At 32.0% G+C, this 15998-nt stretch overlaps 1 protein-coding gene across 1 annotated transcript in view; it reads left to right on the top strand.

The window, feature by feature from the left end:
- LOC115878279 (integrin alpha-PS2) overlaps window positions 1–15998 on the top strand; it is a 250658-nt gene that overhangs the window by 40852 nt on the left and 193808 nt on the right. Inside the window, exon 2 of the mRNA XM_030894733.1 lies at window positions 4348–4475. Within this exon, the coding sequence (XP_030750593.1) occupies window positions 4348–4475 (128 nt within the window). The remainder of the gene's footprint in view (window positions 1–4347; window positions 4476–15998) is intronic.

Genomic DNA, 15998 nt, shown 5'->3' with positions numbered 1-15998 from the left:
TTGAAATTGTAACAGCGATTCATAATGACAATTTGACTCGAAATAGCAAGTGTGTGGTACCAAATTATTTGTAAAAAAATTCTTTTTCCAAATATGCTAATGAGCCACTCTTGTTCCAATTGAAAAAATTGAGATATGATTAAAAATACGATTTGGGCATCTTATAACGGGCCCGGACAAAACACGAAAATCATTAGACACTCAAAACTATTTATCCAGGATCCTTGATTAAAAATTAGTTTTTTTAATATATCCATGACACTCTAGATTGAAATTTAAAATACGACTTTTTTTACGCTAAAATGTCAAAAGCTGACTTATAATATGTCATTTATATGTCAATCAATTATAATTTATGTGATATACTGGCATACCAAATCTGTTTTTTTTTATCTAAGAAAATAAAAAAGTTATAGGGGTGAGCCACTTTTCAGACGCACCCGGTATATGCATTTACAAAAATTCATTATGTTTTACACAAGGTTTCTAATTAAAGATTTGACGACGGAATGTAAATTTACTTCCTTTTATATATACAGTGGTGGCCACAAGTATGGAAACTTTTTTAATTTGTCATTTATGCTGAGAAATTAAATTATGAAATAAAACGACTTATATAATCGTGACCTACAAATAATTTTCTACAAAACCTAATACATTTAAATAAAAAATTACAGCTATCAAAAAATATATAAAAAATTATGAATATTTTCTTGGTCAAAAGTATGGAAACTTAAGAAGAATGTTTATTAAAATTCAAGATAATCTAAAAATTACTAATATTTAGTGGAATATCCCTTTGAATTAATTACTTCTCTACATCTTCGTGGCATCGAATCGATCAATCTCGTACAATCTTTACTGGAAATGGCCGCCCATTCAGTTTTTAGCACTTCCCATAATTAATTTTTATTTGAAATAGAATGGCTTCGAATTTTGCTATCCAAATGGTCCCATAAATTTTCTATGGGGTTAAGATCCGGAGACTGTGAGGGCCAATCCATTAGTGGAACATTATGTTCATTTAACCAATTTTGAACAAACCGAGATTTGTGCTTGGGATCATTGTCTTGCTGGAGCAATCATCTGAGTGGCATTTCTTCATCAGCATGAGGCAGCATATTATTCTCCAATATGTCTTTGTACAAAAAACGGTCCATTATCCCATCAATTTTAACAAGAGGACCAACACCTGAGCGAGAAAAACACCCCCATGTTTTACTGTGGGCATCTGGGACTGTGGCTGTACCGTGTACCTTTTGGTCTTCGGACATAACGCGTCTCCCGTCACTACCAAACAGTTGAAACTTGCTTTCGTCGCTAAACAGTACAGTATTCCATTTCTGATAAGACCAGGTGAGATGATCTTGAGCAAATTTAAAGCGGGCCATCCTATTTTTCTTTGATATTAGTGATTTCTTCACCGCAACTCTTCCAAAAAGTCCCATGTCATCCAACCTTCTTCTCACCGTGCGTGCAGACACCGATATTCCCCTTTTACCCATTTCTCGAGAAATGTCTGTGGATGTTTTTCTTGGATCTCCCATTGATATTCTCTTCATTACTTTCATTGTCCTGTTGCACAACTTTCTTGGTCTACCTGACTTAAAAGCTGTTGAAACGTTCCCTGTTTTATTAAATTTACGAATTATTTTCGAAACGGTGCTTCTTAAAATGTTTAAATTTTTACTTATTTGAATTTGTTTATAACCGCTCTTGTATAATTCAACTATTTTATTTTTTAAATCCGTAGAGAAATATTTAGACTTGGGCATGATGTTTATATTTATCTGAAGCAAATCGTACCGTTTTATCAGCTTAAACTAAATAATTTTAATGTATTTATTTATGGTTTCCATACTTTTGGCCACAAGAAATCTATTGTTCTCCTACAAAAACTGCTAAACAGATTTTTTTCGCTGTGTATTTTTTTGGAATACTTTTATTTGCTGATAAGCTGTTCATTTATATTCCTGAGAGTTTAAGCATAGCAATATTTTCTGTGATATTTTAAAAAGTAAAAAGTTTCCATACTTTTGGCCACCACTGTATTTTCTACTTCCTGATACACCTTCTTGAATATTTTGCTTATATAAAATAGGACCACCTACAATTTTTATACATTTTAGAGATTACATAATACTAAATGCGATTTGTTTGTAATGGTATATACAGTTCATACCAAATAAACTTTTAGTCACCAGATTAACTTGACCGGCACAGCGTTGCCTACTTTTATACAGGGTGACAATTTGAAACCCAATAGCATTTAATATTGCCCCTCTACCGATGATAGTATGAAAATTTGGCGAAACACGTCAATTTACATATCAAGGGGGACAATTTTTTAGAGATTTGTTGTGGTGTTACTTTCAACCCCTTGACCCCCAGGGCACCTACCCCTAAAATTTTAAATAGCAACCCACAAAAAAAGCAAACACAAAAATGGTAAAAGAAATAGTCTTTTACCATTTTTGTGTTTCTTATGGAATTCTACATAAACTGCATTATTTTTTCATTAGTTTATCGAGGGTCACAGTGCAGTACCTCGTATCATTTTTGATAGGATTTTTGAGGAAATCCACAAAATATACCTAATTTTACATTAAATTATTATTTTTTTAATGAATAATTATCTTATAGAGCCGAAATATCAATGCTCTCTTACCAAATAAAATATTTTTAATTATTTTTGTGAAAATATTGCTAAAATTTTTTAAAAAAATAATAAAATTTTATTAAAAAAGTGATGTGAGGTCCTGCCTTGTGACCCTCGTTATGTAGAATTTTATAAGGAATTTACAACCGAAAACTCGTAATACAAAACTAAAGCACAAATTAACTACAACAGATGCGAAAGAACACCGAATTACGCGTTCAGGTTTCTGTGACCTTCAGAAAGAGTTCATAGACAATCCGCATCAATGTATAGTTTGGGTGAAAATAATCTGCACCAATATGTTATCGAGGCATATAATCTCACAGTAATTTAATAGCAGTTCGTAGGAGATTAGGAAAAAAAAGATATTTATAGTATAAAAAAATAATTTATTTAACAAAATTTAATTGAAGATGTGACAAAATAGTTAGTTTTCTATTGGTTCTATCGGACTTTTTTCGACTATATAAATCTATATTTTTTGTAAATTTTAATGCATAAAATATTTTCAATCTAATAAATAATTTAATGATGTAAATAAGAGGAAATTTCTCACATGGGTGGTCAAATTCTATAGTTTTCATTATATCAAACAGCCTCTGAATGTTTTCTTCAGTGCAAAACTCATCAAAATTTAATATAAATAACTTTTCCATTTCCAGTAAATAAAATGAACAAATTTTTCCACTTTCATGATCAAAGGCTTTTAAATGGGTAAATAATTTCGAGTTATCCAGAGATTCGGATTCTTTTGCAAATTTTAGACAAATATCACATTGATGTATTTGAAGACCCTTTTAATTGATGTAGTCAAACATAATTAAAGGCATTTTGAGTTAAAAACATTTCTCAGAGGCTGTTTGATATAATGAAAACTATAGAATTTGACCACCCATGTGAGAAATTTCCTCTTATTTACATCATTAAATGATTTATTAGATTGAAAATATTTGATGTATTAAAGTTTACAAATAAAGATTTATATAGTCGAAAAAAGTCTGATAGAACCAATAGAAAGGTACTATTTTGTCACATTTTTAATTAAATTTTGTTAAATAAATTAATTTTTTATACTATAGATATCTTTTTTTTCCTTATAAATAAACACATTTGTATCCAATTTTAAATAAGATATACAAATTACCAAAACTTAGAAATAACAGTTCAAAAGTTCAACAAAAATCCTACACCCGTTTTTAAAAAGAAACATATAACCACGCGCTATGTTATTCCAGCAAGCGAATACGACACAGCATAGGTTTCCGGACTAAACGACTGGTGTATTTACACCACTCAATAGGCGTGTGGGGTTTGCCGAGCGGTTTCCGATGCAGTCGCTTTCTTTCGCATCTGTTATAGGTAATTTGTGACTAAAGTGTCAAAACTAGTCAGACTAAAGTGTCAAAATTTCAGGAAGTAAACAAATAAATGTGGTAACTTGACATTTTTTACAGCAGAGCTACCACCTGAATCCCCAGCGGGAAATTTAAATTCCAGTTAATCAGCCCGGCACCGAATATGTCCATGGTTGGCAGCAATGAATTTTAAAATCGCGCTCTCGATTACGTAACTAAAAGTTTAATTGATATCAAATTTACAATAATATTTCACAAAATAACTTGTGATGTACCTATATGTGATTTAAATTTGATTCCTACTATTATATTATATGATTTTCTTTTTTACAGGGTGTTGGTTGGTGCCCCTGAGGCACAGTCTCAGTATCAAGGGAGCCAAGTAAAATCAGGAGGTGTAGTGTACAAATGTCGGCCAGAAGGAGATGATTCCTGTCAAGAAATACCTTTTGACAGGGAAGGTAAGAGTTTATTATCTATAATATTAACTAACATTATATTTTTATACCTGTACAAATGAAAAGGATAATAAATCATTTTTGAGTTTGGTTTGATCAAAATGATCAATTGTTGAGGTGTTACATAAATTTGAAGGAAGAAGGAGATATTCGAAATTTCCATAATTTATGTTTTACTGACTCTGAAGACACTTACTACATTTTTTCCATAAAATATTGTATCTACTTTTTTAATGACGTGGTTGTATATAAATTGAGATTATTGAGATTTTTTTTAATCTCAAATAACTATACAAGGTTTTCTTTTTTGACATGCTAATACTAAGGGGGTTATTCTTGGATTTATTCTAAGTAAAAAATTTCATATGGATGTATGTCTTAAACATCTTAACTTTTGAGATACAGGGTGGTAAAATTTTCTAAAATAAACGTTTCTTTAGAATAACTCCGATGTTAATAATAATCTTAATAAAATTTTATACACGTCTTATATGCATCAAAATGCATTTTTTGATTTACAAAAAAAGATTTTTGTTGTAAATCTTGTTGTTGTCTTAAATTCCAAAAACAATTTCTTAGAAAATTTTACCACATTGTAGCTCAAAACATGTTGAATCACCCTCTTAAATATTAGCATGTCGTTAACAAATGCCCTGTATAGATCTCTCGACCGAATGAAACACTTACCTACTCCGTATGGAATATACTCTTTCAACATTAATTCTCAAATATATTTTAAAAGTAAACTATTTATTCTGAACATGTATATAATTGCTGGTACAAGGAATATTGTCTTCAAATTGCTTTTCAAGGAGTTTTAAGATCGTAATCGTAAGGGAGAGCCCCAATTATGGTATTAAAATCTCTTAAGAGGCTTCTTAAGATAGCATAAGTGAAACCTTGGGCATTTATGGCAGTTAAACGACTTTTTTCTTCAAATATGCTTAAGTTTTAAATTACCCGCTATAGAAAACAAGCCTTTTTTCCGTCAGAAGAAAATATGGTTGAGTTTTAACTAACACAATGTTAATATTACCAATTACTATTTCAAGTAAATTTATGTTAGTACTATTAAATTATTAAAAAAACTATGTTTATGTGTCTTTGATATGCATACCTACATAATTTTAAAAATTAAAAGTATGTCACCATACATAATATATATATATATATATATATATATATATATATATATATATATATATATATATATATATATATATATATATATATATATATATATATATATATATATATATTTAATTAAATACATGCATGGTAGAGAAGTAGTGCCTAGCTGCCCGGTGTAAATCTTTATATTTTAAGTAGGAAGTATAGACACATACAAGGTTAAAATAAGATCTGGCTCTAAGGAATTCTAAAAGGATGTTTTTATTTCCATATAAACGGTATACTGCTAGCTTTTAAACATTATTTACCTTTGGGATATATTTAGATGTTCTTAGATGCACGTGGAGCATTAGGTAGTAAAAATATTTTTATATTTTTGAAATACAAACATTACTTGTGTATTTCCTCCGAAGGAGAATACAAAATACACAGGCAATAAAGAAAAAAAAACACGAATAAACTCAACGTTTGCATTATTTAGAAATGAATTAAATTAAAATTAATTTAAAATAAAATTTCAATAAACTAAAGACGATACTTTTAATAGAAATTCTGGTTCGGTTTGGTTGAAGCAGTGGACATAAAGGTACATTCAGGCTGAGAGCGTCGAGCGTCGCGTCGCGTTTGTGTCGCGTCCGCCCCATTGAACTCGAACCCCGACGCTCAGCGGACGCTAACGCAACGCCAATCGCGACGCTGTCTGCCTAACGGTCTAATTTAAGTTAAGCGAATTGATTCCATTTCGACACGCGGACGCGACGCAAACGCGACGCGACGCTCAACGCTCTCAGCCTGAATGTACCTTAACTCTAAAGCCAAGCCCGCACTATAGACGGGTGGAGGGAAGCTTGTCGGGTAGAGGGTGAAGGTTAATGGGTAGAGGGTAAATATACCTTGTACGCAGTAGTGGACGAAAAATTATTAAAACAATAACCAATCTAATCAAGTTCAGTTGCAAATTGTAGCTCCCGTGAGTGTCTTTAGTATCATGTCCCTTTCAAAATTTGCCAGAAGGCTTCTGCTCTGTGACAATTCTTATGTGAACTTTGTAAATATGGAAAATAAGAAGATGTGGGTGCATGAGTATAACTTGTATAGAGACCATGATGGAGAATTTTTGCGAGTTTACAAGAAAATGCGAAATTACCCTAACAAATTTTTTAATTATGCACGTATGAGTGTAAAATCGTTTGATTTTCAACACAAATTAGAAAGGACGTCTACAAACTTCAGAGAAGCAATTTCTGCGGAACAACACTTGTGCTTTACAATTTTTCTTTCATTTTTAGATCAAAACTACTTTACGCCTGGCTGAAAATATCGAACACGACTGATCCTCAAGTGGCTCGCTTGGCGAGTTGCTTTGTGGCTTAAGTTGGTGGAGGATTGCACTGCGCGCGGCTGGTTTGGTTGAAATCGCATGTTACGGAAACATACCTCGCGGGTTACTTGGAGGGTCGATACCCACTACCCTCCAAGTAACTTGCTTGCACTGCGGCCTCAGCTGAAGGATAAGGAATAATTTTATATGTATGAGTCTTGTTTGTGTGGTAAGGTTCATCAACGTAACTCATCGAATCAGAGACTTTTTGCGGTTCTACAAAAGCAATTATATTATGTTGTTCTGTGGAAAACGCTGCATTATAATCTGTTTTAAGAGTTTATTTTTTAACTATTTAATTGGGCGAGAATAACAGTGTTATGTTAGACAGGGTACCAGGGCACGAGTTTTACAAGGGTAACAAAAAGGAAAATGAAATGTCCCGTCAATTGAGTGGCTCATCAATGCTAATTATAAGCCCAGAACACTTTTGAGGCATTGCAAAAACATTCACGAGAATGGTCACAAAACGATCGGTGGCAGACCAACAAATCTCCATAATGGTAGAAAAATTCACCAGGTCACCAAGTTGCCATCTGTCAATTGTACGAGGGAAAATAAATTGTTGATATTTTGGTGAAAGTTTGAAACACCCTGTGGAGTACGTTAACAAAGCAAGGAATTTAAAAAGCATTTTATCATCTAGATGTAGCTTTTCTCAATATTTTAATTTTTTATTCATCTCAATAGCATTATTTTTTTTTGATATATTCGCTTTTGGAGAATAACATTTTTTCGTTTTTTCATGTTAAAACTATGCCTTTACTTTTAATTCTAGTTAACAGACCTATAAAATTGTGTTTATGATTGATGAAAAATCATATTATTATTGTCTTTTGGGAAATTACTCTAGCAGATATGGTTTTAAGTTCAAAAGTTGATCTCTACCATGCTCAATTAAAGCAGCAATAGCCGATACTTCAGAACTTAAAACCATCTTTACTAGAGTAAACGTCAATAAACAATAATAATATGACTTTTCAATAACAGTGACATTACAAAAAAAATAAACACTATTTTATAAGTATGTTGATGAGGGCCCAAAATCAATGCTAAAAAGGCTTTAATCGTTACTGTCTTATTCAAAAGCGTACGTCTCCAATAAAAATCAAGCTATTTAGATGAATCAAAAAATAAACTATCTGGAAAAGACGTACCTAGATGATAAAATGATGCTTAAATTCATTGCTGTCTTAACATATTCCACAGGGTGTTTCAAAGTTTCACCAAAATATCAACATTTTGTTTTCCCTGGTATAATTGAAACAGATGGAAACTTATGTTTTTAATTTAAAAAGGGATACTAAAAAGTCAAATAATTTTGCTCCAAATTGCTTAAAAAATCATCAAAATCGGCCCACTAGAACAAAATATATTAAAAAAAATGAGTGTATGAATTGAATTTGGCTCTGTTCTTAATGGTGCCATCTACTGGAAAGAATTACACAAGAAGAACTATAAAAGTACATTGATAATAGCTGTCAGATTATGCAAGACTCGATTTACAATAATATATTATTCTCGACGATAATAGAACGATAATGGCTCTCTGCAGTGGCGTGATGCCTAAAAGAGAGAAGAGTCCTCTCGCATTGTCATGCGGCCATTGTTTGTTCCTAACTGTGCCTAGCCGATATAATAAATTTAATTGCCAATTGATATGTTCAAACGCGGTTAGATGATTACAAATCTGTTGTTTTGTGCGGCGTGGCGTGGGAGACGATCCTCTGCGCTAACCTACTCTAAGTATACGTTTTGCCATTGTATTGTTTGAGTTATTCAATCCAGTCTTCAAATGGATTGATGGTATTTTGCAGATGTCTGCTTATATCTTGAAATTTCATTATCAGGAATTTTTATGTGGAGGCTAGAAAAGTTTTGTTTTTAATTTTCTGAATAAAAATATACAGGGTTATTTACCTCATTCGACAGGGATTATTGTACCCACACGATTAGATTTTTACACATTGTAAATGATCTTAAAAACTAAAGTACAGATAAGTAAGTAAGTAAGTTTTTAGTTATGGAGAGAATAGGTACATTACAGGCAACAGAGTACCATAAAATCATCAGAGCGATATGAAAGAGAATTTAGTAAACCCGAGTAAAATTTACAAAACGTCACTTTATTGGTCATTAAAATTTCAAAAGATCATTTTATTGGTCATTAAAATTTCAAAAGGTCGTTTTATTGGTCATTAAAATTTCAAAATGTCATGGTATTGGTCATTAAAATTTTAAAACGTCATTTTATTGGCCATTAAAATTTCAAAACGCCATTTTATTGGTCATTAAAATTTCAAAAGGCCGTTTTATTGGACATTAAAATTTCAAAACGTCATGTTATTGGTCATTAAAATTTCAAAAGGTCATTTTATTGGCATTAAAATTTGAAAAGGTAGTTTTATTTGTCATTGTAATTTCAGATGTTCATTGTATTGGTCACTAAAATTTCAAAACGTCATTTTATTGATCATTAAAATTTCAAAAGGTCATTTTATTCGTCATTTAAATTTCAAAGCGTCATTTTATTGGTCATTATTATTTCAAAAGGTTATTTTATTAGTCATTAAAATTTTAAAAGGTCATTTTATTGGTCATTAAAATTTGAAAAGGACGTTTTATTGGTCATCAAAATTTTCAAAAGGTCATTGTATTGGTTATTAAAATTTTAAAACGTCATTTTATTGGTCAATAAAATTTCAAAAGGACATTTTATTGGTCATTTAAATTTCAAAACGCATTATATTGATCATTAAAATTTCAAAAGGTTATTTTATTAGTCATTAAAATTTCAAAAGGTCATTTTATTGGTCATTAAAATTTCAAAAGGTCATTTTATTGGCCATTTAAATTTCAAAACGTCGTTTTATTGGTCATTAAATTTTCAAAAGGTCATTTTATTAGTCTTTAAAATTTCAAAAGGTTATTTTATTGGTCATTACAATTTCAAAAAGTTATTTTATTGGATAAAAAATTGTAAAAATTGGCCATAATTTGACTCTAAAAGAATTTCAGTCTCCCATTCTTCTCACTTATTTTAACTAATACAACGTTTCGGTAGATGTATCACTGACTGTTATCAAGTGTAAACTTTGCACATGCATTTAAAACCGCGCGGGTAGAAAGCACGGGTAAGTAACTCCCACACTCTCATTTTGGGGGCCTTCATGAGTTTATGAGATATAAAATAACTATTCTCTAACTTAATACACCCTGTACATATTTATTTCATTTTGCTCAATACAAGTAAAAAACTAAAAAGCGAATCGCCCTGTATCAGATCCTTATAAAGATCGGACGTCATCCCGGGCTTGACCCGGCGTGTTTTCTGCACAGTTCATCGCGTATGCATTCAGCGGTAGCCGAACAATAAACTGGCGTTTTTTCACGGTGTCTACAAATTTAATTCACCGCCGTAAGATATTCCGTTCTCTATATATAGAGTAAGCGTGCTGAGCGGATCTACATACAATGAGACCTTAAACGCTTCTTGAAGACCTCAATATTTCGCGGACAACTCTAAAAGTGGAAGCTAGAGTGGGCCGGAGTCGGCTTTGGAACAGCTTTAATTCTACAGATTAACGGTCTTTTTATGCATTTGGCTTTACAGTAAATGCCAGCTCCTAAACGCTTTATATTGAGGCTCTTTGAATTCACAATGCATAATATATAGTAGAAATCACACGTGTTTTTATCATTTGAACAGTTCCCATTTTGTTTATTAACGTTTTGGCTCAAATATTTTTTTCGTGATTTTTTTTATATTTGGCATAACAGTACTTATATTTAAATATTTTAGCTCAAAATACCTCAAATGGGAAGTTACGCCTGTTAGACTGTATGCTAAATAAATAAATAAATAAAATGCTATAGGTTTCCAAACTAAAAAAATACATTTTTACAGTTTCAATCGCCCTGTATATTTGATACCGCAGTCAAATTAGTTAAAAAAAGGCCCATCGGTAGAAAAAATTCCCACAGTTTTGAAAATGGTTTTAAACGATTCCTCTAGACTTGAGCTGATATGTGTCAAAAGTCCCCGAAGACAGAGCCGAAGATAGACGATGACCTCGAGGAGTGGGAAGGAGTTAAATGTCATTTTTTTCACTCTCTTCTTTTTTGCTTATATTTTGGAACCTATGACATCTACCGAATAATGCTCTATATATAAAAATAAAGCTGACAAAATTCTCTATAAAAATGATTCTATACATTTTTGTTTCCGGACTTATGGTTTCCGAACTATGCCCTACATAAATTTGGACAATAAATCAAATGGCATATTCCAAATCCGTAGAAACACATTTTTTTCATTGCACGTTTTTCGTTCAAATAGCGTTGAAGAAGTACGATATCATGATTTTTTTAAGTATTAAGTATAACTTTTAGTATATACTGTGATTTTATATATTTTAGACGTGATGCGATAAATCACTCCTTGACTGCGCAAGTTATTTGTCAAGATGGATAATGTTTTCTGTTCATTTATTTTGCTTTTATGTAATTAAAAGAATCAAAACCGCCATTATCTACATAATATATTAAAGAAACAAAATAAATAATACATTTATAAAATACAGTGAATTATTATGTTTCTGAATTAATTTTTGTGTCGGAAATAAGAAATACCTTCATAAAATTCTTCAATTCAAAAGTCTTATAATGAAAATTAAAGCACCTTATCTTTAATAACATAGATTTTTTGTAATTTAAATGTCATAATATATTATACGATATTGTACAAAATTAAAAAATAATTTGAAAGACCTACTAAATTAACAAAGTAAGCTATACATGCATTATTTTAAATAGTAAATTAAAATCAATTTTTTTATTATTGAATACAAATTACTTGTCTAAAAGGGATAATGTGAAATGCTTCGTGCTACTTAATATTACCATTATTAATATGAAAGGATAATTTAGACTTTAATTGGATTTTAAATGCAAAAATACAATATGAGAAATACTGTTAATTTTGTCAACCCTGTACCTATGAAAAAAATGCATTCAATAAATTTTGTAGAGAATTTTCTTAGCTTCAATTTTCTGTATAGGATATTTTTTCGTAAGTGTTATATTTTCCGAGATATAACCTAAAAAGTCATAAAAGTGACATTTAACCCCTCCACTCTTCTCGAGCTTATCGTCTATGTTCGGGGACTTTTAAAACATAGCAGCTCAAGTCTAAAGAAATCATTTAAAACCATTTTCAAAACTTTTTATTCCACCGATTTCTCTAATTTAACTGGGCTATGAACAATGATATATTTTAAACGTGTGCTTCATTTGCAGGCGTACTCTAAACCATAAAAGTGCAGTAAACATCAAATCAAAGGCATCAAATCTAAGAGGAAATAAAATATAAACTTTCTTGCGAATTTGAATCATTGAATCATTTATTTTATTTTATAAACAAAAAGGAATCTTGAATCGCTATTAATTTGCATCAACTCATGATTAATTAGAAAAGTCACCACAAGATGTAAAGAAATACACGCAAAATAACTTTAAACCATCTGCAAAATACCATCAATCCATTTGAAGACGGGATTGAATATCTCAAACAGTACAATAACAACACTTATACAAAACTTTATATCGGAAATAAGTTTGAATTTTAGCATATTAAAAAAAAGGATAATTTGAATATTGATTTTGTTGGACTATCAACTAATTCCAATTTATGTAGATAGTTTAAAAGAAGCAAAGAAGCTTAGTTTTCATGCGAAGTTTTGCATACATTAAAAATTTAAATTATGTTTAAAAAGAAAGGTCTTTAACCAGTGTGTCTTGTCTATCCTCACGTATGGAGCTGAAACACTTCTTCTTCTTCTTTCTCAGCCTGGTTCCATCCAGTGTTAGATATAGGCCTCTTCTAGGTTTTTCCATGCTTCGCAATCTCTAGCCAATCTTATCCATTGTCTTCCCGCCACTGCCCTGACGTCATCGACCCATCTCTTTTTGGTCGGCTCACACTTCTTGTTGTTCCCCTAGGTCTCCATAGGATTACTTTTTGGGGCCATCGGTCTGGATCCTGTCTTGCCACATGTCCTATCCATTGCCACTTCAGACTTGCCACTCTTTTAACGACATCTATTAATTTTGTTTTTTGACGTATGTGGGTATTCCGTATTTTTTCCCTAATGGTGACTCCCAACATGATTCTTTCCATGGCTCTTTGTGCTACTCGTAGTTGTTCTGCTGTTTGTGCAGTAATTGCCATAGTCTCTAAGCCATACGTAAGCTCAGGTAGAATGCAGCTGTCGTAAGCCTTTTTCTTTAGGTACATGGGCACCTTTTTATCCTTGAAAATATCGCTCATATTTCCAAATGCTACCCATGCCAAATGGATCCTGCGTTTGATCTCCGTATTTTGGTTTTCCTTGTCCAGCTTGATTTGACTTGATTTAGCTTGCCCAGCTTGATTTTTTTTTGCCCAGCTGAAACACTTACTTTGACAAAAAAGAACATACATAGAATAGAGGTCATGCAACGGAAAATGGAAAGGTCCGTGTTGGGAGTTACACTTAGGGATAAAATACCCAATCATACCAGAAGAAATCGAACAGGAGTAAGAGATGCGGTGACATCTGTCTTAAATCTTAAATGGAATTGGGCAGGACATGTGGCTAGGATAACAGATGAACAGTGGACAAAGAGACTTGTGGAATAGAGACCAAGACACGAGGCCTATAGAAGCAGAGGACGACCTCATAGTCGATGAACAGATGATATTAAGAGAGTGGCTGGAAACTGGTTTCAAGTAGCACAAAATAGAAAGAAATAGTTATAGTTGAGGGAGGCGTTGATTCAGCAGTGAACGGAAAAAGCTAAATGATGATGATGATGATGATGTTCCATACATTACCACTTAATCCGTCATACGCTTGCTCTTCTTTCTTTGTTCAATACATTTTATTATACTGAGTATAATATTGACTGTACTCTTCGTACATGCGAAAATTAGCATCCAAAGCTCTGTATGTAAAAATATTGTTTGAATAAAACGTCATATTTTATTTATATGAAAAAATCTTCTTCGTACATATGGCTATAAAAAAATTGTTATTTATCTTGTACAGTACCGCGAATCGGCGCAAAAACTTACCTAAGCAGTGGATGAAAGAGAATTATAAGCCAGACGGAGCAGGACATCTAAAAATATATAAACTAAATGTGTTTAAATCAAAACTTCTTGCAAACAGAAGACATATGTTGGGCGTTTCGAACAAATAAACTTTAGCACGGTCGTTCTTTATGCGGTAAAATTAGCATCTGAACAAGAAACTGTGTCAAAATAATCAATCAGTTAATATTCTTTACAGCTGGTGTAAAATCGGATTTAGAACAAAACGTGACAAATTTGTAGACCTGAAATAAAATAACTAAAATAATAAAGTTGTTAAACCTAAACGTCACAGTACTTAAAACTACCCAAAAATATATAGGTAAACAGAGAAATTTTAAAATCAATATATCATTAGTATTTTATTAGAGCATCATCATCACCATCATTCTCAGCTTATTCAACCATTTCCAATTATCTTCCTCGCATATTTAGATACTCTCTTTGAAGTTGAGTTTATTGTTGTCTATTGTTGGCTTCTTCTTCGGGTTCCATCTCCTAATGGAGGTTAGAAATCATCATGGCAATTCTAACTTTGTTAACGGCTGCTCTGAATAACTGGTTTGAAGTCATTCCAAACCATTCTCTCAAATTCTTGAGCCATGATGTTCTACTTCTTCCTTGGCTCCTTCTGCCCTTTATCTTTCCTTCTATTATGTTCTGCTGCAAGGCATATTTAGGTCCTCTCATCATGTGTCCAAAGTACTCAAGTTTTCTCTTTTTAAGGGTGTTAATCACCTCTTCGTCCTTGTGAATTCTGATATTTTGCTAATTGTTGGCTATGCGGGCCCAACTTATCCCTGTTAATTTCCTGTTATAATTTTAGGTTTGGTCTTCCTTTAGGTTTCTTAATTTCTCGTGGATACCATGCTGTAATTTTTCTGGTCCTTCTGTTGTCCGTCTTTCTTGCCATGTGTCCTACTCATTGACACTTGAGGGATTTGATTCTGTGGATAACATCTATTGCGTGGGTCTTTTGTCGTATCCACTCTATTCTTTTACGGTCTTTCTGCGGTCTTATTAGAGCATATTACTTTATATTTTACAATGTTGTAGTATTTTCCTTATTGCGAAAGAGTTAATCAAACAAAATTAAGTAGAGTGATCCAACGAGAAAAAATAACACAGTGACATTCGCGAGGTATCGAGTATGGGAAGATTTCCTGCAGACGACATTCAAGTAATGATAGAAAATACAATTAGGCCTAAACTAAAATGACAAATAACTGTCACTTTCATGAACCATCTCGTTGTACAGACTATAGATGACTAACTTGAAGGTAAATTGAGTTTTCTGGTGTCAGTTTTTTTAAGTCGTTTGTCGAAATATTCCCTGACGCGTTGGACAGACTTTAGCCATCTTAATGAGTAAGGTGAAGCAGCTGATTCATCCTGTTGTAGTCAAATGTAAAGGCGGTTTGGTTATATTTACTACAACACAGGTCTAAAATTACCTCTAAATAATTCTTCACTTACAGTTGAGGGTTGGAACCTTTGGTGTTAAACAGCAAAATAAAAACACTAAATCACCACAATACACCAAAACACTTTTACTTTTACACTGGACGCGCGTTTCGCTAACCATGTTAGCATCATCAGCAGATGATTATAAACTGAGTGAAATGATTATAAACTTTAGCCTAATTCTTCACTAAAATACATTGCATCTAATAATATTTACGTGAAGACTCGAATGACATTTTCAACATTTTTTTTTAATATCATTAATTATTTTCGAATGTCTTTAGTCTATTTTTATGGATCTTTACTACATGACTGTATATCAACAATTACATGAACCAGTAATATCTGCCTTTATAGATAACATCTAAAAAATCAATCGTCTAGCCGCTACCAGGTACCTATTATGTTTCAATGTTTT

Source organism: Sitophilus oryzae, unplaced genomic scaffold (genome assembly GCF_002938485.1).
Source record: "Sitophilus oryzae breed Bouriz unplaced genomic scaffold, Soryzae_2.0 scaffold_1507_pilon_pilon, whole genome shotgun sequence".
Taxonomy (NCBI): domain Eukaryota; kingdom Metazoa; phylum Arthropoda; class Insecta; order Coleoptera; family Curculionidae; genus Sitophilus; species Sitophilus oryzae.
This window is presented reverse-complemented; position numbering and strand designations above follow the sequence as displayed.